The 23,196-nt window shown below is 42.8% G+C and overlaps 1 protein-coding gene across 2 annotated transcripts; it reads left to right on the top strand.

Annotated features, from left to right (window-relative positions):
* The first annotated feature begins 613 nt into the window (after positions 1-613).
* tlk2 (tousled-like kinase 2) lies at positions 614-20,326 on the top strand. Of its 2 annotated transcripts, XM_072694439.1 has the most exons (21): positions 615-1,325; positions 2,426-2,508; positions 5,412-5,483; positions 6,936-7,002; positions 7,308-7,351; positions 10,856-10,954; positions 11,225-11,332; positions 11,478-11,570; positions 12,823-12,933; positions 13,019-13,155; positions 13,773-13,925; positions 14,018-14,084; positions 14,207-14,304; positions 14,513-14,594; positions 15,364-15,455; positions 15,649-15,738; positions 15,839-16,008; positions 17,596-17,731; positions 17,862-17,973; positions 18,565-18,672; positions 19,029-20,326. In XM_072694439.1, the coding sequence occupies exons 2-21, from the start codon at positions 2,428-2,430 to the stop codon at positions 19,200-19,202; spliced, it is 2,094 nt and encodes a 697-aa protein (XP_072550540.1). In that variant the 5' UTR covers positions 615-1,325; positions 2,426-2,427; the 3' UTR covers positions 19,203-20,326. The 2 variants fall into 2 exon arrangements, with proteins under 2 accessions (XP_072550541.1, XP_072550540.1); XM_072694440.1 differs by lacking the exon at positions 10,856-10,954 and having other exon boundaries at positions 614-1,325.
* Positions 20,327-23,196: the final 2,870 nt, after the last annotated feature.

Raw genomic sequence — 23,196 nt, 5'->3', positions numbered from 1 at the left:
ATTAGGCCACTGGGCCTACAGTGGCTCTATTTCTATTGACCACACTGTACGATAGCAATTAGGTTAGTTAGGTTAACTGAGCTGAAAGTAACTTTCTTGCAGCCTTAGTGATTGAATACTTCAGTAGCCGTTGGCTAGCTGGTCTGTTTTTCGTCTCCAGCCACCTCCCTGAACCTGAACCTTAACATTGGAGCTTAGGGCAGGGTATGGGAAGAGCTGGAAAATGGGATTGTCTCACTAACTACGATTCATACATTTCAAATTGTACCATGGCGGCACTATTCGCAAACACCAGTGCTTTTCCTTCCGTGGAGTAAAACTGCCTAAACGTCCTTACATGGACTCCAACTGACTCCAACTACACAATGCAACCAGCAACTAGTGAATGAATGACTTCATATATATATATAGCTTACATATATATAAGTTATATACAAAGACTTTATTAATATGAATAACTCATTTACTGGCCGTTCTGTAAGTGTATACACTTACAGCCCTGCTGTGTGCCAGTGAAATCAGTGAACAGCTGGATTTGCTGCTCCCAGATTTAAGCAAACCTGAATGAGAGTGAGGAATGTGGAAATGGGCGTGGCCGAGCGTCCACGGAATCCTACGCAATCTCACGAGAACATATGAGATTGAGCGATTATTGTTTACATTGCAGAAGATGAGAACCGAACCGAATCGATCCGGATTGGACTGAACAGACGGCTGCTACGGGATCAGGGGCATTTTTCCTCCCAGCAGCAGGTTTGTTCTGGAGAGATGTGCGCACGGAACCTGTTTTTGGCTGCATCTTCATCACTCCAGGCGTTGAGCCCGGTTCGGTGCTGACCCGAAGGACACAGACGGAAACAAGGAGCGGGGTCGAGATTTACTCCGCTTGGGGGAAAAGAAACGGAGCGATGGCGGATGCGCTCTGAACGGTGCGCCTGGGCAGCATGCCATTGCTTTGTATGGAAGAAAGGAGCGCAGAGTAGCCGGATCGGCTGATAGATTGGGTGCTTTTAGGCTTTAGCAGGAGAGACGGGGCAGAGGTTGACCATATCGAGGCCTCTAGTCGGAGGTGTCCCGGCCCTCCGCTTGCCGCTGGAATTGGGAGCTAGGGGAGCTGCCGGCCACTCCGCACCGCCTGCCGGCTACTGAGCGCTGGGGACAGGCGGGGATTCGGTCGAGGCCTTGCTCGGGAATGTCGGGCTAGTCGAAAAAGACGAGACTGGAGTCAAGAAGAAGAAGAAGAAGAAGAGGAGGAGGAGGAGGGCAGTCGAACATCAAACCAAAAAAAATAATCCTCCGAAGTTAAAACGCCATCAACACTTCAGGTAAAACACGGCTTGGTTTGATTTGCTGGCTGTTAAATAAAAACTTGAGGAATCTGGCTACATTAGTGGGTAACAGCAGTGCAAACAATGTTGGGTAGATGCTGCTGCTGCTGCTGCTGCTGCTGCTGATGCTCTCAAACCCCAGGAGCCTGGAGAAGACCGCCGTGTTATCGCGTGTTAATAAACCAGCCAGCTGTAGAGAAAGGCTCAGTTGGGTTAGAAACCAGTCAACTCGATTATAATAGTTTTTTCGAGGCTTTTAAAATCGCATTTGCTTCATACATGGACGTGGAGACGTTCAAAGCAGCATGTTAGCTGACTGGCTAGCTAGCTAGCGTGGTGGTGAGCTAACCAACCACTTAGCCTCTAAATGATACAAAAATGATGGGCTTACAGTCTGTTTTTATCGGTTTGTGCAGTGGAGTGATGCATGTTCTGCACTATTTATGTTTTATCTAGGTTAACTGAGCTGGAAGTAACTTTCTTGCAGCGATAGTGGTTGAATACTTCGGTTAGCCAAGTTAGCTAGGATAGCTAGCTGGCTAGGTTAGTTAGCTAGCTAGCTAGCTAGCTCACAGGGTAGCTAGTTAGCTAGCTAGGTATCTAGCTAGCTCTTAGGCATCGTCTGTTTTTCTTCTCCAGCCACCTCCCTGGACCTATTCCTGACCTAATGCAGTTGTCGATGACCCTCTCAAAATACCTGGGAATTCTGGCTCTGTGTGTTAAGGTTGGAGCTCAGCTCAGGACAGGGTATAAGAAGAGCTGGAAACTGGGATTGTCTCAGTAACTACAATTCAAACTGGGTTAGACATGTTTGAGGTCTGGATACGTGTCCTATGAAGTCGTATGGCCGTTGATTTATGGTGTTGATGGACTCAGAGGAGCCTTTGGCTGCTTCTTATAGATGTGTGTATATGTATGGATGTGTGGAGGGAGGGACTGATGAAGTCTAAGAAAGGTCTCGAAAAATGAGGGGAAAAAACATGCAATGACACATGACTCAACATGTCACACACATTACTGTGGTATCAATCCGTCAGCGTCACTATGGCTACATAATCAGATGCAAACCATTCTCTCTCTCTCTCTCTCTTTCGCAGTCATGATGGAGGAACTGCACAGTTTGGATCCTCGGAGGCAGGAGCTGCTGGAGGCACGCTTCACTGGGGTCGGAGTCGCCAAGGTCTGCCAGCAGCACACCATATCCCCTCTCTTCGTTTTTCACTCCTGCATCTCTTTCCTGTCTCTCTCTGTTTACACCTTCTAAACACACATACATCCAGCTTCGCCATCACCTCGCAACCACGTCATATTCAGCTTCTTGTCTCTCTGAGGCCGCTGATTCTTTATCCCTCTGCCCTGCGTCCTTTGATCTACCGTGATTTGGTTTGCGCAAAGTAAGGCAATCCGATAAATCGTGACGCCTGTTTATATTGACGCGTCAATATTTTGGCCTTTGACTTTCTGCTGTTAATTTTAAAGGCCTGTAGACTAGTGCCAGGGTGTTCGGGAACGGATCCGGACCTTAAGACGGTTCTTTTGAGTGAAAGTCAAACAGTTGTTATATGCTTAGAGCATGTCGCTCACTCAAAGAGCACTTGCACTTGTTTGTACTACTACGTTCATCTACTGGTGAACAAGATCAGTCTCTGACCACCTCAGAAAATGGTGTGTTCGGATTGCAATCCCACCACACTGCATCCTGCACGTGCCGTTTCTGCTTTACATCCTGTAACAGCGGTTTCTCGTCAAGGCGGTCTGGCTCCGGGAGACCGTGAACAGCTTAGAGGAAATGTGGGGGTACCACAATGCGTTTCCCTAAAGCGTCTCTTAATGCATGACAGCCTCTTAGTGAATCTCCTTATCCAGATCTAATCTGAGGTCTAGAACCAAATTTAGCAGAAATGGTGAGCCGGTAGTTTCAGTCTCTCGCCTGTGTGTAGTCTGAACAGCGTTAGTGCAAGGGTCCAATTGCATTGCCTGTAGTTTTAATGTTGAGGCACACGCAGTAAAGTCATACCCTAGAATGCGTAGGCTATTTAAGGGCATGCCAAAATAACAAACAAGGGCTTTCATTAGCAAAGCATGTAGTGTTGGTTGTAGATGCCTTCGAGTTAAGCAGAGAGGTAGTGCAGACGCCCGAAAAGGAATTTACAGCTCTCAAATATATCAAATGCCTTTTGCATAGAAATGTGGGGATTTTATGTGCTTTGAGATGTTTGTCACCAACTGAGATTTCCTGCATGTTCCATTTTACCATATAGCAATAATAAAATCACAGTGAAGCCACTCATGTTGTCCACTTACAAACTGCACGTTAACTAATCACTGCAGTTGTGACTAAACAGCCCTAATCTGGAGGACATTTATCAGTGATTTTATTTGGTCTTTTATTTGGGTCTTAAGCTTCTTTTGTCAGCAGCTTTGGGTGACCTTGTTTGGCACCAGTGCGGTAAGAAAAGATCCAAAACAGCCACTTTCACACTAAGTTTAGTGGCTTTAGTTGTCCTTTTTCGGACACGGTTAGGTGGAATAATTAGTGTATCTAAAGTTCTATTTGAATTGGACAAGTGTCTCATGGGGGCGTCTGTCAAACATTGTATTTGTCTTCTTGGCTATAAAACTCGTGTCCAGACAGCAATAAAATTTCCTCAGGATGAGTAAATTCCTAGCCAAGAGGTATGCATTATGCTGTCACATGATCACGTTCACAACAGGTGCATCCAAATGGTTGAAGTGATGATCAGAGACTAAATACAGCACGTAGCAGAGGCCAAAAGCTTTTTTCCAATGACAGACAACATCTGCCTGGAAAAACACTGAAGTGAATCCGGACAGGGCTAAAATTATCTGACCACCACTGAGTTCAGTAGTCAATTCTTCCTATAATTTTCTCAGGCCGATCCGGATGGAGATAAAATCACAGAGGAGCCCCTATGAATGAGAGGCCACCCGAATAGAGCTTTAGTCCCGTTCCCGTTTAGTCCCGTTCTAATACTCTGTTAGACAGTTGTACAGATTGTTACCTTATACAAAACAAGAGAACCCCTGGTTGTACTAATCTGGTGTCAGTTGGCATGATGGTAAATATTCCAGCACATCTTGAGAGAACTTAAAACCTCCTTTTTTCACAAGTATGAAGGTGCTTGAGCAGGCAGTTAGTTAAGCAAAAATGAAATTAAATAAAAAACTGCAAGGTTCGTCCCAAACTATGCAGGTTGCACAAGTCTGTGCCAAATGTAGAAATCCTTCACTCTGTACGACCCAACATGAATATCTTGAAGAGCCACGCTTCTGGCAACTTCAGTGAGAATTTAGGGTGAAAAAAGTACCACATTCCATCTAGCATTTGTTCAGACATTTCTTAGAAAAAAAAAATCCCGTCCAAGTAGGTTTTTAGTGACCGATATGTATAAAATAACGGTGAAATGACAGCAAATGTGAACCTTTTTGGGTTTCAAAAAAGAAACAAAGCAAAACTGGGATTTGACGGAGCGCTCAAATGCCAAAGGCTCATCAAAACCGCAGTGTGCCCCGATGGCTCCGATTTGATGCCTCAGGTGGAATACCGAGGAGAATTCATTAATTGTGGGCTTTTGCGATTTGTCATGTTGCGGAAACCCCACGTTACAGGCACTATTAAACTATAACACACTGTTCAGTCCCAGCGGAAACATCTGACTGCATCAACCTCATGCGAGGCACGTCAGGTGCATCAGGATGAAGCCCTCTGTGTTTCTGAGTTTGTGAATTATAGATGCTTTTCTTTAACACTGAGCCCAGAGTGACCTGAAGGAGAAATAGGATTTGTTACAGATGAGGCGTCCTCCATGCTCCATGCTCCTGCTTTCTCTCCTCTTCACCCCATCTATGTGTAACCTTGAAACTCCATGCCTTTGTACCTTTTTTTGGGTGGGTCTGATGGAGTGGGAGAAAATGCCATGGGATAACGAAGAGGTACATTTAGGAATGGAGAAATGCAGTTATAAACAGGATGTTCTCAGCAGCTCAAATGTCTGTGTGTTTGAAGTTGGTTCTGCTTTTGTTTATTTATTAGCCTTTTTTTTTTCTTCCTTCTCTCCATAGGGTTCTGGGCACAACGAGTCGTCCAATCAGAGTCTGTGTAGTGTGGGCTCCCTGAGTGATAAAGAGCTTGAGGTTAGTTTAACATGCACACACGCACAAAGCAAAACCTATTGTGTTTCAAACTAAGAATCTCACAGCCAGCCTTTCGTACTCAACTGCGGGTCAGACTCTGCAACTGATCACATGCATATATGCAGCAAAGAAAATGTCAGGACTGAGGTCACTAATCGCCAAGGAGGAAACACATCAAGCATGTTCACCCATTTTTTGAGAGCACAATCCCTCCACATTTGTATTTGTATCATTAATCCCTTACAAAAAACATGTGAACGATTAAGCATCGATCATGAAATGAGCTACGCCGACCCCAAACTACGTCTGCATTGAGTAACCTCCGTCACCTTTCCACACCTGCGCTTCTTAGTCCGGTTAACTTCCCTCGGGCAGAGTATATCTGGTGTCTCTGTACAGAGATCCGAGTCGGAACCTCTTTTGAGCAAGCCAAGGGTGACGGTAGCAAGGTTAAACTCCCTCAGATCAAGAGGAATCAGGGCTCAAAAAAAGAGGAAACCATCCTCCTCTGGTCGACAATGGATAGCACAACAAATATCAGAACAAGAAGAATAAAATTTGACGAAAACCAATAATTAAGAGCTGTGGCAAATGTGACTCCAAGCCATAAATAACAAAAATGTGAGTGAAAATTGACAGTCCATGCAGGTCATCGGTCAAAAGCATAGCCGTGCAGTGATGAATCAATGTGAGGATCCAGAGCTGTTTAGATTGAATTGTGGTGAAGCTTAGTTGGTCCTGTTTAATTGGGTGTAGTTGAGTTCAGTACAATTGTTGAAACCATACATTAATAAATTGCTGTAGTAATGATTTAGACAGCATTTTAACTGGTGAATTCCAGGTGAATACTTTTTCAGGATCGCACCTATATGAATATATGTAAATGAATAAATGGTATTTATGCACCACTCTGCAGCACAGCATGTTCATTTATCATTAATGTGAGTCTGAACTGCATGGCCGGATGTCCTGTTAAAGCTTTAGGTGATCACAATGTTTCTGAAGGCTGTTTTTTTTTTGAGTGCTGTGCTTGATGTTTTGAGAGTGGAGCTGATGAGGTTGTGTAATGGGGTCACATTAGTACTGTACTGTGTTGTTTAGTCTGGGGAGGCTGGTGTCTGGTCTGCAGGTTGTGTGAGCTCACACCCGTGAGCGTTTTCATGGAAACGTCTGGAATGAATAGGATTGTGGAATGAAGTGATGTCATGGATTCCTGTTGTCTCTTCCCCCTCTCTCTTACACTCCTGCCTATTCTTTCATTCTCTCTCTCTCTCTCTCGCGCGCTCTCTCTCTCGCGCGCTCTCTCTCTCTCTCTCCTTTTTTTTTTCTTTTTTTTTTTTTCTTTTTTTTTTTTACATTTTTTATAAACACTCTGTCTATCCTTTTCTGCTTTCTCTGTCTTACTCTTTTGCACATTCTCTCCTGCTTGTGCACCATCTCTCGCTCTCTCAGACACCTGAGAAGAAGTCTAATGACCAGAGGACACGTAAGAGGAAAGGAGACCCCTTTGACAGCCAAGGTAAAACTCTTTGAGACATTCTGCAGCATGTGGCATTGACTAGTGTGCATTTTCTTCCTCGTCTATATACCTCGTCTGTCAAGGGCTTTTAGTCTTCATCTACAAGTGCTTGGAATGTGTGAGAAGCCAGTGATTTATGCTGTGATTGAGAGTCCGATTGACTGTGTCCTCCAATATTTGACAACTGGTGGAATTAATATGGCTGAGAAATTTCAAAACTCCACATTCAGCCTTTTGACGTGTTCAGACTTCACTCTGCATGTAATGACCTTTCTCTTGTCTTTTTCTTATGTCTTTTTCACCAGCAAAAGCTGGAGGCCGAGGACACAAGATCAGCGATTATTTTGAGGTTGGTTCGATTGCAGAGTGTCTACCTGTTTATGTGCTGTTTATGGATGTTTTTATTGACCTGTCTCCATTCCCTGCCCGATGCAGAGGAAAGTGAGTATCTTATCCTGTATAAATAATTGCACAAATGAGAATCAACGACAGTTGGTGACTGTGCTAGTAGTGATAAATACTTTGTAGCCTTCAACAAGCAAATTATCTCTCCAAAGTTAGGCTGTAAAGTTGAAGTAAGCTCTGTAGCAAAAAGTTGTTTTGGGGTTTTTTTTGTTATTTATCACTGGTTTGCTTTAATACACAAAAATTCATATGATCCGTGGATCGGTTAAGATATTTTGAGCGTCACTTTGCGGCATGCATTTTTGGACACAAACTCGGGCAGTAAATAACTGCTTTCTGGAGTCCTGGCGTTTACTGTGCAGGAACCCCTGCAAACAAGGTGCCACTCTTATTGGAGAAGGTTTTAAGCCATTCGCACAGTGACTGTGCTCCAGTGCTGTGAAAGTTTTTATTTTTATTTTTTATTATTATTAGGCTTATATTGATGACTTGGAGCGGTCATGTGACAAAATGAACTAATCACACAACCCCACATGCAGCACTGGAAACGGATAGCTTCCACACTGACAGCAGTCTGCTTGAAGCAATCCTCAGACCACTGATTTTAGGAGTACCAGTACTAGCTGTGTGCAAAGTAACAACTGTACCAGCAGTGTGTCCCCCATAATGTAACTGGATTCACTTATTAGAAGGGGTGTCTGCAAACTTTTGGACATATTGTTTATGTTGGGTCTGAAGTTGCAGAAGATGACAGACTAAATGAGTGGAGGGCTGTCCAATACCTTGTTTTTCTGATTCTCGTTTAATCATTTTACTGGATACTGATATACAGTATATGGACAAAAGTGTTTGGACACCTACAGGAGCGTTTCTGACCTCCCATTCTAAATTCCTAGGCATTTATATGGAGCTGGTACCCTCTCTGCCGCTCTAACAGCAGGTTTGGAGCTCTGCAGTTATTGAGTCAGCAGAGCGTTGGAGTTTTGATCTGAGCTCAGCACTTGGCGACCTCACTTTGTAACCATACGTGGTCTGACACTTTGTGGCTGAATTGCTGTAGTTCCTAAATGCTTCCAGTTTTCAATAATACTACTATCAGTTGTTGGTGGAATATCTAGGAGGGAAGAAATTTCACTTGTTGTAATGACCAAACCACACTGGAGTTCAGTGAGCTCTTTAGAAGCAACCATTCCTTCACTAATGTGTGTAAAGGCAGACTGCATGGCTAGGTGCTTGGTTTTGTACACCAGTGGCAATGGGACTGAAGAGTACCTCTGAATTCAGTCATTAAGAGGTGTGTACCCATACTTTTGTCCACATAGTGTGTAACCAATAACCAAAGCTGAGATATTCTGAGCCAGGCCACCAGTAATAACTTAGCCCTTCATGCCTTTTTAGGCTGACAAGTTTGCAGTTTTGCTTTGTCATGAACACGTCAGCATGGGTGACTCGAGTTATTGTTTTCCTGACTCAAAGAAACATCACCTAGAAGAGCAAAACTGCTGAAGAGAAAATCACATCTTGACAGCTTGAGAGGCAAGCTAGGGGCACACACTTTGTAGTGGCAGCAGCCAAGTTAGAAAGTCTGCCTCTTTGAGGCTCCATGCCTATTGCTCATAGTCACAAATATACCCAAGCGTGTCAGAACCTGTTTAAACCGGGTCACTTCACGTGACTAGTATCTGGATTGAATCCTGATCAGATTTTAGCCACATGCATTTTCACTTGGTTGTCCTGTGTGTCTCCGGTTAGTCAGACTGAAATCTGATTGCTGTTGTGTGATGGAATGTGCAAATCCGCTCGTTACGCAGGAACCAGGAACCAGTCCTGTATCCATTCAACCTTTTCCTGTGCTAAAGATGGACGTTGTCTCAATTTGATTTATTGTGACATTGTCCTCCATACTGCATGGTTGGTTGTGCTGGAAAGGGGTTTTAGTGCAGTGCATTTTGGAGACACTGATGCGTTTACACTGCTGTAATGTATCTCAGACCACCTCCTTAAGTGGTAGTTGAGTGATTTTAATTTAATTCAAGTGAGTATTGGGTGCGTTTACACTTGCATTTTTATGTGTATTGGCCTGTAAATATAATCCAGACACTCAAGACACATGAAGTGACCAGTGTAAACAGTAACTGTCAGAAAATGTGCCCTATTTATGATGTAGTTTTGTAGTGGTGTCAAAAAAAGTTGTGCTGAAATTTCAGTGCACTGTAACAATCCCACAACATACCATAATGTGTAGTGTACAGCGACGTACACTACACAGACATGGAATAACTATAATTTACTGCGTGGTTTGGTTTAAAGATTCGCATGCAGCTTCTCTGAGGAAGACTGTTGTTCAAGTTAATTACGCAACACACTCTACTGTCACACAGAAGTGAGCTCTTAAGTATACCAGCCTGTCTGAAATCATTCTCTACCTTGTCGAATTCTGTTACATATGATTTTTGCATGTAGGGGATGGTTGCCGTTTGCATGGGGACAGGTTAACACACTAATTAGGCAAACCTACAGCACCATTAACTGGGAAGCTATATAATAGTATATAGTGTCCTACTTTATATTTGTTCCACAATAACTAGTACAGTATAGCTTGTTTGTGAATGTAATCAGTATTTTGGTTCTTTTTCGAAGCTACATGAAGGCTTTCAGTGCTGGATAGTGATGGAGACTATCCAATATATCTAGACATTTCGTGTCAGGATGTCTGTCTTGAGATTTCATCTTGCGTTTAAATATAAGACGTGTTCTGGGTATTAATTTCTTAACATTATTTTCAATATTTAATTGCTTTTACATTTTAGAATCCTCTACAGCTCTTCATCATTCTGGGCACAAAGAAGTGATCTATAGAGCTTCAGCTACTTCAGCTACCTGTGAAGTTCAGGACTGGCATACTGGAATCAGTGTTAAAAATGAAGGTGCCATTAAGGGTTTTCCCAGCGATGCTATAGAAGAGCCACGCTTGGTTTTAGAGGACCCATTGTAGCACCTTTTTTGGAGTTTACATGCTTCTGCTAACAGTGGTTCTAATCTTTTGAGTGCAGTTACTATTTCTACTTATCTGGGAACACTTTACACTAGTTTTGGAACATTGCTGTGAGAATGTGATTGCATTCAGCCTCAGTGAGGTTCAGATACTGATGTTGGATAATTGGTTCTGGATCACCCCAACTCCTTCAAAAGGTATTGGATGGAGCTGCATTTCTCCAAAGAGTACAGTTCTGCTGCTCTACAGCCTAATGTGGGTGGGCTTAATACCCCTCTAGCTGACGTACAGGCTGCGAAAATGTGGATAACCTGCATTCAAGGAACAGCAACATGCGACCACAGCGACAAGTGAAAGTCACGTGCAGAGGACTGATTTCTTTTAACCACTCAGATTTTATACTAACCATTCAACCCTTTTGCTAATATTTCTCTTTTTCTCTCTCTCTTCTAGTTTGCGGGGGGTAGCGGTGCTGGCACTAGTCCGGCGCGTGGTATTCCTCCCGTGGTGCGCTCCTCTCCCCAGCACTCTCTCTCCAACCCTCCTGCTGCAGTGAGTCACCTTCTCTCTATATCTCTCTCCTCCTCCTTTTGTCTTTTGTTCCTTCTGCTCTCCTCCTCTCATTTTTCTCACTGAAGCCCCTGCTCCCCACTGCTGACTCCCTTTTTATTCCTTCGTCCAGCCATCAGCTCTAATATTGGGTTAGAATGAAATTGCCTTCAAAGACTAGCCCAAAAGCCCTCAATTCGGTCTATGGCAACTCGTAGAGTTCCTTTTTGTGTGATGTGTGCGCGATATAATCAATGAAATTGTAATTGACAGGTGCAGCAGGGAAGCCCCTCCTCTATTGGGTCAGGAAACACAGACCACTCCCACTCCTCATGTTCCATCAAACCAGCCTTCATTCACTCGCAGCACAGAGCAACACAGGTAACACTTACACACAGATATCGTGTTTGCAGCAGGGAACAGATACATATGATGATGATGATGATGATGTAACCCTAAGAAATCCACCTCCTAAAGCGCTTGCTTCTCTCTCTTTCTCTCTCTCTCTCCCACCCCCCCACCTCAGTCGGAGTTGACTCTGGAGAAGTTGGCTGCGTTGGAAAGCAGTAAGAGTTCTGACCTGGAGAAGAAAGAGGGGCGTATTGATGATCTGCTCAGGGTAAGGATGGCACTGTCTACATGTCTTTATGCTGTTACAGGATTATTATTTTTCAGTACTGCTGTATCAGGCCTGTTTTTTATTTGTATGGGATTAGAACAGATCCAGATGCACCAGAAAACAGTAGTGCTCTGTTTTAAAAGGGATTTTAGAAAGAAAGGTTATTTTCACACCTGTGGTTTCTTTGCTCTGGTCTGAATCAGTAAGTGAGTTTGTAAACTTGGAGCCCTTTTCAATTGGTTTGGTTTGGGGGGGAAATGTGCAAAATGTGTCAACAAACCATGTGAAGACATTCTCTCCTTTTATTGGTCAGACCAGTCTAGGGCGGGAGCAGGAAAGTAAATACCTAAAGAAGGCCTGGTGTTCTGGACTAGTGCATATTTCTGTACAGTTTAACAGTTTTAAGGGTTTGTTTGGGATCAGGCCGAGACCACCTTGTCTCAAGGGTGGTTGCTTTGATCTGCATTAAAGTGTGAGTACTCCCACCTGCCTAAATGAATCATACAAACAAACTAACCAGAGCCCGGAATCAGATTAAACCTTATTTAACCTAAGAGGGCAATGACATGCTGATGTTCCCGCACATCCTTGGAAATCTGTAAAACCTGGAAATGTACAGACTGCTGGGGGGCGGGGGGGGAGCTGTGGGTTTGGTACCAGAACATTGCTGGTTCAATTTATTTATTGAAAACCATGTTTTACAGTGTTCTTATTGGATACCTAAGTCTCTATTAAACAGATATGTCCTTGATTTATAGAACACTGCTTGACACACACACATTGGCAAGCTTTCTTTGTTAGCAGTGTTTTCTTCCATCAGCTATATTAAGTGTAGCTTTATTAAGGATGTAAAACTGTTTATGCGTGCTTATCACTAAAGAATGAGACATAGAATCCCTACTTGGCCTTTACTTTGTTCGTGACTTCCTTCGTATGTAATTTGCTACTTGATTTTCTTTCAATATATAGCCATTATTACACTGCACTAAAATAACACTGACCGTCTCCAAGTCCAGCTCTGAAACCATTGAACGTCATGAAAAAACACCAAACAATTTACAGATGGATTTGCATAAAAAGAATGTATAACATGTTCATGCATGTTTTGTTGTTGTTGTTGGAATACAGTCATTGTCAGATCGCCCAGCCCCATTTTGAGCTTTATTTATTACCTGTATTTTTTTTTTTTTTTTAACCTGAAGATATGCTGCCTCTCTTTGTTGAGTTTCCAGTGTTTAATCATGTGTTGCAGGTGAACTGTGATTTGCGCAGACAGATCGATGAGCAGCAGAGAATGCTGGAGCGCTGTAAAGAACGCCTCAACAAGTGTGTGACCATGAGCAAGAAGCTGCTCATTGAGAAGGTGTGTGCATCTTGTTTCAGGTGTCAGTAATGCTACTGCAGTGTAGGCTTGTACTGATTGTGTGTGTTTCTGTGTGCACGTGCAGTCAAAGCAGGAGAAGATGGCATGTAGAGATAAAAGTATGCAGGACCGCCTTCGGTTGGGCCATTTCACCACAGTACGACACGGTGCCTCTTTCACCGAGCAGTGGAGTGATGGCTACGCCTTTCAAAACCTAATCAAGTAAGACTAACTCGCTTTTCCACGCCCCAGCATACATCCCTATGGAACAGAGTTGAGTGTAAATAGTGCTATAGTGTGCTTTTATTAAGTATTTTAGGTTCTTTGATTAATATTAAGCATGTGGAAAAATGCCCAGATGTGGTTTTAACTGCCCATTAAAACCATTTGTGACCTTATGTAATTGTTCCAGAGTCCTACCAGATATCCTTTTAGTGTAGTGTGCCGTTAGCTAGCTGAAGAGATTGTAGCTGGTTGGCTGGCTTAGCTTTTAGCCTTGCTCGTTTCCCTGGTTTTAGCTTCATCATGCATTAGTTTTGAACTTCTGCTGCCACACAAGATGACGAATGCAATCCAAACAGCGATTTAGTTTAGCATGGGTACCCACACCCTTCCTTTCATTTCACTCTGCCACATGTTGCTTTTAAGCTCCCCTTTTGTGGACACTGGCACACACAAAGCTGTGGTCATGAAGCCTGGGATTGGTCTGTTTTACAGGCCTGTTGTGGTTATTCACTACATACTACCTATTCGCCCACGTAGAGTGGTCGGTCAATGTTTTTTACGCTTCTATTTGTTGTAATCACTAGTTTCCCCCTCTACTCTCTTTGCATCTGTAGGCAGCAGGAGAGGGTGAACTCTCAGAGAGAAGACATTGAGAGGCAGAGGAAGCTCCTGGCTAAGAAGAAACCGCCCAATGCATCCCAGACCCCACCCCCTAGCCTGGAGCCCAACAAACGCAAGAATAAGAGCAATGGGGCAGAGAATGAGATGTGAGTGGACAGAAGGAGGGATTACATGTGCATTATTGGTCACTTATTTAACATGTTTTTGGAATCATATTGTGCCGTACTTGTGCTGATAGGTTATCGCTAGCAGAATATCACGAGCAGGAAGAGATTTTCAAATTGAGGCTCGGCCACCTAAAGAAGGTATGCAGCATGCTCTGCGGAGTGTGTCAACAGTGTTTTGTTTTTTCCTGCTTGTTTTAAATCTGTTAGGCTCAGAATACGTATTGAGCTGTGATGGGCATCACTGTGTGTTTGTTGTATAGGAGGAGGCAGAGATTCAGGTCGAATTGGAACGGTTGGAGCGAGTGCGTAATCTTCACATCCGGGAACTCAAGAGAATACACAACGAAGATAACTCTCAGTAAGTCCACATCTTTGTAATGACCCATTGTTGTTGTGTTCAGTGGGGTTTGATGATGACATTGACTCTTGACACTGTTCGACTTTGTCCTCTGTTTAGTCTGAACAATGGATGATGTAACTCTTAATTTGGGGTTTCTGCTGGTTTAACTTCGGAAGTGCCTGGGCTGTAGTTGTGAAGTCATGTTGATTTCACTGTTCTGTGTCAGGTTCAAAGATCACCCCACACTGAATGACCGCTACCTGCTGCTGCACCTGCTGGGACGAGGAGGCTTCAGTGAAGTCTACAAGGTAGGGAAGTGCTACAAGAAACCTGAATCACTGCCGCATTAGGCGTGGGGGTACAGTTAGTTACATCCTGTTGTTTATGTATTTATGTCTGTGGCGGGGTTTTATGGTAAGCTTTTGATTTGAGATGGACAGGGGCATAAACTTAAGGGTTTTTATTTTTCTCCGGGTCATGCTGCTTGCTATCAGCAGCCAGAGTCTGAGCGAGCAAAATTGGCCATGCTCTCTCAGAGGTGGGTTGATGGCATTTCCTCCCCACATCACTGATATTGGTCAGCACGGGTGTCTGTGTGTTGTTGTTTCTGAGCTGGGGAGCCACTTTTTCCTATGAGTGTGCTGGCTACATCAGCAGCAGTTCAAAAAGAGGTGGTTGGCTGGCTTTACATGTTGGAGGTGACGTGCTAGTCTTCACCCTCCTAGTGTTGGTGACTTTGCTAATAATTTGGGATTGGGTAATTGGCCTTCCATATTGGGTAGAAGACTTAGAATTGTTTTAGAAATTATAATAAAAAAATTATTTAAAGAAATTTTCATTACCATTTTTAATCCTCCTGTCAGCAGTGGTAATTCTATTACTGCCAAGAAAATATAGGTTTTTAAAGTATTAAAAAAAAAAAAAATTTGCATAATGAAACATTTTGGAGAGCTTATGGGAATTTTTAAATACATACTTTGTCGCATATGGGGAGACTTTACCGAATTTAGTGCTTACGTCTCACTGTTATGTAACTAACTTTCTAATTCTCTCTCTCTCCTCTTTCTTCCTCTCCAGGCCTTTGACTTGACGGAGCAGAGATATGTGGCTGTGAAAATCCATCAGCTCAATAAAAACTGGAGAGATGAGAAGAAGGAGAACTACCACAAGTAGGATACTATTTTGCATCATTCAAAGCTTGAATATTTCTGTGTAGTTCAAAGAAAGCATTAAGTGATTGCATTTTAAAGGTTTCTTCGGTGCATTTTAGGAATACTTAAGTCATGCTCAGATTTGCTGGTGCAGCACATACTGTCTCACTGAAGTGAAGGGTTTTAAATGATCTATGCTGATTGGTTTCAGACATGCCTGCCGAGAATACCGCATCCACAAGGAGCTGGACCATCCAAGAATAGTCAAACTTTATGACTACTTTTCCCTGGACACTGACTCGTGAGAGATTAATCTTAAATACTTGCTAAAACATAAACACAAGCCGTTTACATTCTGCAAAGCTGCAATGGTACTAAATGTGTTCTGTGTCCGGGAGTAGGTTTTGCACAGTTCTGGAGTACTGTGAGGGCAATGATCTGGATTTCTACCTGAAGCAGCACAAGCTAATGTCTGAGAAAGAAGGCCGGTCTATCATCATGCAGGTGGTCAACGCTCTCAAATACCTGAACGAGATCCGCCCACCAATTATCCATTATGACCTTAAACCAGGTACAACAAACACTTATGGTTCCCAGATGAAATTCTGTGCCTATTGTAGCCTTTTCAGTTTGTTCTAGAGATCATGTGCCTGGATTTCAAAATTAAAGTTAGTAATCCTTACCAGTTTAAACTTTTTCTAAGCTTTTATTAACTTCCTAATGTTCCAGTGAAACCAGTTCAGTTAGTCTTACCCTATGAATGTTGGTGATACTAGACAACACATGACGAGGGGTCTGAAACCATTCCTTAATGCCAAAACTCTCCAGGTAGTTCAGATTCTGAGATCCATGCTTGTGGAATGACTTATTCTTCAGCTCATCCCACAGCATTTCCATGGGGTTAGGGCAGTGGACTGGTATAACCATAGCAATGCCTTGAATCATTTTATTTTTTACCTTTTTATCTTGGGGGGTGTTCTTGTCCTGTTCATTGTCCTTCAGAAGGATCCAGTGTATCTTTCAAACCTACTGCAGTCAGGTTCTGGATTTAGTGCCTGAGTGTACTTGGAGTTCATAATACCATGTATTTAAACAAGTTGTCCAGAACCTTTTGCAGGAAAAAACATCCTTCAGATCCACCACCATACTTCACAACGCAGCTATCTTTGTGTCTGCACCAAACACCCACCTTCCGTGTTTGTTACCAGAAAGCTTTGTTTTGCTCTCATCTATCCATAGATGACCGTTCCACTGTAACAAAGTAACATCTGGCAAACTGTAGGCGCTTGAGTTTGTAGGTTCTTGACAGCAGAGCGTTTCTTCTGGCAGTCCTTGCTAACAAATTGTGGTTGTGTAGGTGGTGTCTGATTGTAGTTTGGGAGACGTTTGACCCCAAGACTGTCTGCAGTTGATTCAGCTGTGATCCTTGCAGATTCTTTGGCCACTCGAAGACTGCGTTTACACAGCAAGTAAAAGTGGCACAAAACCAATCTTATTAGTCATAGGTGACACGGATGTGTTATCTGTAAGGCAGTGTGAACGGCACAAAACCCACTGAATCTGATTTTCAGTTCCAGTTTGGGCCACGTTACTTTAGCGTGTTCCAACAAATATCTGATATAGGTCACACGGATTTGGGCCACTTAACCTGCTGTGTTAACAGTCTTATTGTCCTCCTCCCTGTATATGGGATCAATGTAGGCATCCTATTGCAGGAACATCGCACTGGCTTCACTTTTCTTGAAGCCAGTTCCTGATTGAACCTGTGGTCACATCAATGTTGTATTGTCTGGTCTTTCTCTTATGTGATTTCTTCCGAAATTGTGCCTCAGTGCTAAAAGTCATGGATTGTCCCTTTTATGTAGCCTCTATGAACATGAACACTCTGAAGTTAAGTAGCCTTAACAAAGGATCAGATAGAGCCAGATGGATACATCTTGTTTGTCAGCATTGCAACCTGTAGGTGGCAGCAGAACAGGAGTCATTGTTTTTTCTCTTGGACATCATTAGGAATACTCCCTTAAAATGGAGACCGCTGTCATCTGTTGAGTTAGAAGATTTTGTTTTAAACCTTTAGGCTGGCATCTTTAAAAGTCATCACTGTGCTTCACAGTGACCCCAACTAACCTTTTGACCCATGTCTCTTGTGGTTGCCTAGGTAACATTCTGTTGGTAAACGGCACAGCTTGCGGGGAGATAAAGATCACAGACTTCGGTTTGTCCAAGATCATGGACGATGATAACTACGGTGTAGACGGCATGGAGCTGACCTCTCAAGGAGCTGGGACCTACTGGTGCGTGCATGTGTTCTCCAACCACTGTTTGATTACAGACAGTCATTACGTGTCTCTTTATGATGTTATTGATCTTGAACTAAAGCCAGTGTTCAAGAACTCTGCCAACCTTCTTCTCCTTCCTGTGTAGGTACTTGCCACCAGAATGCTTTGTGGTTGGGAAGGAGCCACCTAAGATTTCCAACAAGGTGGACGTGTGGTCAGTCGGAGTGATCTTTTACCAGTGCCTCTATGGGAAAAAGGTAAGGCACGCATTTCGTTTTGTTGTTCTAAAGGGAGACATTTTTGGTTAGCCTGTATGTGTTCTTCACTGTGCCCACAAAGCCAAAGCTCTCTCTCTTTGGTCAGAAAATAATGATGAAGGAAAAGTGTCCCATTAAGGAAAATACTTTTCTTAACTACTAAAATGAATGACTGGCATTCTTGAGGACATAAATACAGATGTGCGGTGCTAAACAGGAGCTATGCATTTTGGGTGTTTTTTAATTTTCTCAGGAGGAGTTGATGCTACGAAGTTGCTTAAAAAAAATAACTTCTGAAATTCTGAATAAATCGTTAATTCATTCCCAGCGTTCCTGATCAGTGTTGCCAGATTGTTGCAATGATTTCCAGCTGAATAATTGTTTAGAACCCATCAGAACAAATGCAACCAACATGGCATCAAGAATAAACGTTCATACTTGTCCACTAAAACATTGGCCAGTTGTTACTTAAGCATAGCCCAGTGAGGCAAATTAGTTCTTCTCAGTGTCGTGCAACACACTGTTTTTATTTAAAAAAATAAATAAATAAAAAAAAAATATTGTCTGCTTTTGTTTTCTTGACCTCTTTAGCCGTTTGGTCATAATCAGTCGCAGCAAGATATCCTACAGGAGAACACTATACTCAAAGCCACGGAGGTGCAGTTCCCTCCCAAACCTGGAGTTTCGCCTGAGGCGAAGGTACATCACTTCCTTACTCTCTCTTTCTCTTTGTCTGCATGGGCTTTTCTTAATACTGTCAGTTGATCAGATTTATTCATACTCTTGGTTATGATCCATGTATTTTGGCTGTGGGATGGCATTAAAAGGTTTGAGAGGGTGTTGGCAAGTTATCAACGTGGCATGCTAGGCTTAGCTCAAGCTGATTGGTGTCTGTAATAGAAATTTAAGCCAAATGCATTTGGGAGCTTTTTCTGTTGTATCAAAATCTTACCAAACTGAACTAGGACTCCCATGTAGCCTTGCATTCTTAACATATCAATAGGATCTGTTTATTTATATGACCCTACTAAACTTGTCTGTCATTCTCTTTCCAGGCCTTCATCCGCCGGTGTCTGGTCTACCGCAAGGAGGACCGCATCGATGTCCATCAGCTGGCCAGCGACCCCTTCCTTCTCCCTCACATCCGCAAATCGGTGGCCACCACTGGCAACTCCAACACGGCCATCGCCTCCACATCCAGCTCCTCCAGCAGCAGCGTCTCCAACTGAGAGCTCCACCTGTCTGCACCTGTCTGATTTGGAGTAGAGAGAGTGGGGCTCTGTATTCGCCCCACCCAGCTCTGCAGTGCCCAGGGTAGAGGAGGATCTGCCTCTACCTACAGAAGGAGAGCGAGAAAAAGAGCAGACGGAAGGGGGGGAAAACGGGATGAAGGCAGAGCTGCAGCGAGATGTCCATCCCCTCTGCCCCTCTTCCTCTCCCCAGCATTTCAAAGCTTGTGATGTGGGGAGGGGAGTGAAAAAGTGCGAGAGAGAGAAAGAAAGGAGGAGAATTCATAAGAGCTGATGTTTCATGCTACATATAGAAATGGACAGAACAAAGCAGAAGAGGACAGAACTGCAACTGCTTGGACAGACAAAGTAGACTGATACATGCCCTGCACCCCACAACTCATGAACACACACATACACACGACCACACACATATAGAAACACATACACTTGTTTGTGAAAGAGGTCATCTTCAGTTTGTTTGAAGGCAAATACCTGACTGACATTGTGGGAGAAGCCCCCTCACTCCTTCTTTAGCGTCTTCTATGTAAGATAATGCAAAAGATTCTGGACTTAAAGAAAAATACTCTACTTGCCCAGCGTCCACTCCTACCTAACACCCCAATTGCTTTTCTTTTTGCTTTTTCCCAATTTGCTTAGTTTTCGTCCCGCAAGCTTTTGTGAAGATTGTCGATCCTGTCCTTGTTGCTAGTGAGTGTGACAACCCTGCCAACAGCCATATGATGTTGGATCCCCACATAAGCAAATTTAAGTGGTCACTGTTGCAGGAAAACCTTTTAGAAACCTTTTATATATTATATATGCAATCATTCTGGACCATTTAATTGGGTAGTCTGCTCATTCACTTTATATATATATATATATATATATATATATATATATATATATATATATATATATATATATATATATATATATAATAAAATGTGTAAGCCAGATGTTTTTTACGATGTGTCAGTGAGCAGACTGACCGCTTTAAATGTTCCAGAATGATTGCATGCATCGAAGGTAAATAATACATTTTAGTATAAATACAGTTTATTTACGACAGTGACGATAATAATCAGTGCTAAAATTGAATATCCTACTCTCCCACCCCCACCCCCCCTCTTATTTTATATTCGACAAGTGTAACAAAGTCTTAACAGCTTGATCAACTAACTGTTCTTTTGTGACATCTGTGTTGGTCAGTCTTGCTTTTTCTTCAATCCTTCCTCCTCCTGTGACCAAAGCTGAGCTCTGCCTGTAGGTGGTGCTGTTTGACTTGAGATTTTTTTTCTTTTCTTTTTTTTAACGGTTTAAAGAAAAAGCTATTTTAGCAAGGTGGTTTTTATGATTTTTATTGTAGATGGTTTAGTGACACTAACGAAGGCCCCAAGTATGTTCTGTTTCCTGTTTTAAATTGGGAAAGTCTAACACATTTTATTTTTTTCAAAAATCACAAAAAAAATTGAAATTAAGTTGGATTTCTTTTTTTCTTTTTACCTTTTCCATAATTTTAAGTTCTAGCACACTTGTACACGTACACACACACACACACATCTGAATACATACACACATGCTCATATTTATTTAGGTCTGTTTTAAATAGCTAATTCCTGGTCCTGATTGTCTACTGTGTGGGGAAGAGGACTTTTTGGAGGGACCCAAGGGGGGGGGGGGGGTGTGGGAGGGGCGATAGTTACGGGGATACAGGGCAGAAATGGCAATGATCATTAAATACTATTGGTTAAAAGTTCTGCACACTCGTGTCTTGCTTTGAACTGTTCAGATATTTATTGAAGAAGAACTTCAAAGCTGGATTCGTGAGTCTGTAGGCAGGGCTAAAGTTGCTTTGGGTTCAATTCCGCTAGGTCATTAATATTGGGGTGAAGCTTGATGTTGCGTTACTTTCTGCTTAATGGTTTGAGTCATTTCATCCTGGTGTGGAATGTAAAGAGACATTTAGTGATGAAACATTCGCATAAACCACTTCAGTTTCCTAAACATTTGTGCTCAAGTATTCTCCTAAATGGGCCTGTAGTTTTTTAAGAGCTGTGCTGTTCCCTTGCATCTTCAGATAAGGTAGACTAAAGCTAGACCGATATTTACATCATTTGTATTTGGCTTAGTGTCATCGCTGTCAATCTGAATGGATGACGGCAGCCCTCTATAAATGAAGATGGTTGTTCTAATTTTGGAAAAGAAGGATTTGCCCAATGACTGTAAAAACCACGGACAGCACAGCACCACTGAAAAGTGTAGCCAGCACAGATGTAGCACCTCTGCTGGGTGACTGCTGTCCGTGACCAATAAGACCAATAAGAGTCCTTGGGCAAGACTTTATGTTCACGTAACACTACATACACTCCATGATGAAATGAACAACATCTTCATCATCTTCTAAGTACCACCAGTGTAAATGTAATGATCCCTTTAAAAATGTTTGTCTGTTTTCTGTCCTACAGAGACAAAACTGCAACCAACACATTAGGTTTGTGAGTCCATATCTAGACTGGTCCTAGACGAGTCACAGGTCTACCAAAATATCACAGAAGTTAAGTGTGGCTTAAACCACACTTGAGTCCTAGGTGCTGAAAGTGGGTGTATATACAGTGTCTACAGAAAATCATGATCCCAATCCCCTGTCCTTTCCATTCAAGTGGTTTCTCTGCCTCCAGGACCCAGGTTGAGAAACAACAAAAGACGACCACTCAGTGGGTTCTGGGAACCGTTCTAAACTTGCTCAGGTACAACCAATCACACACCAGGCTAATGGGCCCACGCCTGGCAAAAGTGGATTTGATTCCACTAACACAAATTACCCACGGTTGGAAAGATGATATCAAAATGAACTGAAGTTAGAAAAATGATACAAGAAGATTCAGTGACTTTAACAGTGACTTTCCCCTGAATGGCACTGTCCTTCCGAACACCACAACCAAAAGGATATTGATCAGGGAAGCTACCTAGAGGCTAATAACAACTTTGAAGCACTGCCAAGTCTGTATGGCTAAGATTGCTCATTCTATGCACATGATGACAATCTTTACATAAAGCTGGTCTGTGTAGCGGCAGGGGAGCAAGAAGGAAGCCGTTCCTGAAAAAGTTCTACGCTGAGTTTTGTTTGCGGTTTGTCAAAAACACATGGAAGATTCTAATGCCATTTGGCAAAAGGTTTTATGGTCAGATAAGCCCAAAACTGAACTGAAAACCAATTAGTCAGGATTGAAGGAAAAATGGATGCTACCAAGTACATTCAAAGTCTACCAAGTCCAGTCCAAAGATGATTGTTCTTTAGTGGCCAGATCAGAGTCCTGACCTAAATGTAAATCTGTGGATGGACTTGGACAGAACAATTCATTGCCAGTCACCACAAAATATTGACTGAACTTTTTTTCAAGGAACATTTAGTTGTGTAAAATTGGAAGGGACATGTCTAAACAGACTGATGTACACTGGGGCCTGATAATTTTTGCAACCCTGTTTATTTTAATGACTTTTTTTTTATTTTTTTTATTTTCAGGATGGCTTCCTTTTTTTCATTACTGAACAAAATAAGCTGTAAAAAAGCTGGACATTTTTCTATGTTGATTTCTCTGAAGTGACTTTTCAAAGGGCACTGAATCAGTGAATCACAGACTGTGATAGTGAAGTCACTAGACTGCCTGTGTAGATTTCTAGAACAAACATGCCTTTTGGCCCAAAACCTGATAGTACTTAAGTGCTGTGTTTCTGTAGATGCTCAAAGTATTGAATTTCAATAGTGAATCCTATCAGCCTTTGAGAGCTAGAATGCCCCACCTCATACACACACACAATATGCCAACAACAGCCAACAACAGGCACCACTGCCCCACCATGGGGTGGTGGCTCAGCGGTTAGAGCGCCGGGATATCGATAACAGGGTTGTGGGTTCGATTCCCGGGCTCAGCAAGCTGCCAAGCTGCCACTGTTGGGCCCTTGAGCAAGGCCCTTTACCCTCTCTGCTCCC

Source organism: Salminus brasiliensis, chromosome 12 (assembly GCF_030463535.1).
Source record: "Salminus brasiliensis chromosome 12, fSalBra1.hap2, whole genome shotgun sequence".
Classification (NCBI taxonomy): Eukaryota; Metazoa; Chordata; class Actinopteri; order Characiformes; family Bryconidae; genus Salminus; species Salminus brasiliensis.
The sequence above is the reverse complement of the archived record's forward strand: the minus strand, read 5'-3'. Positions and strand labels throughout refer to the sequence as shown.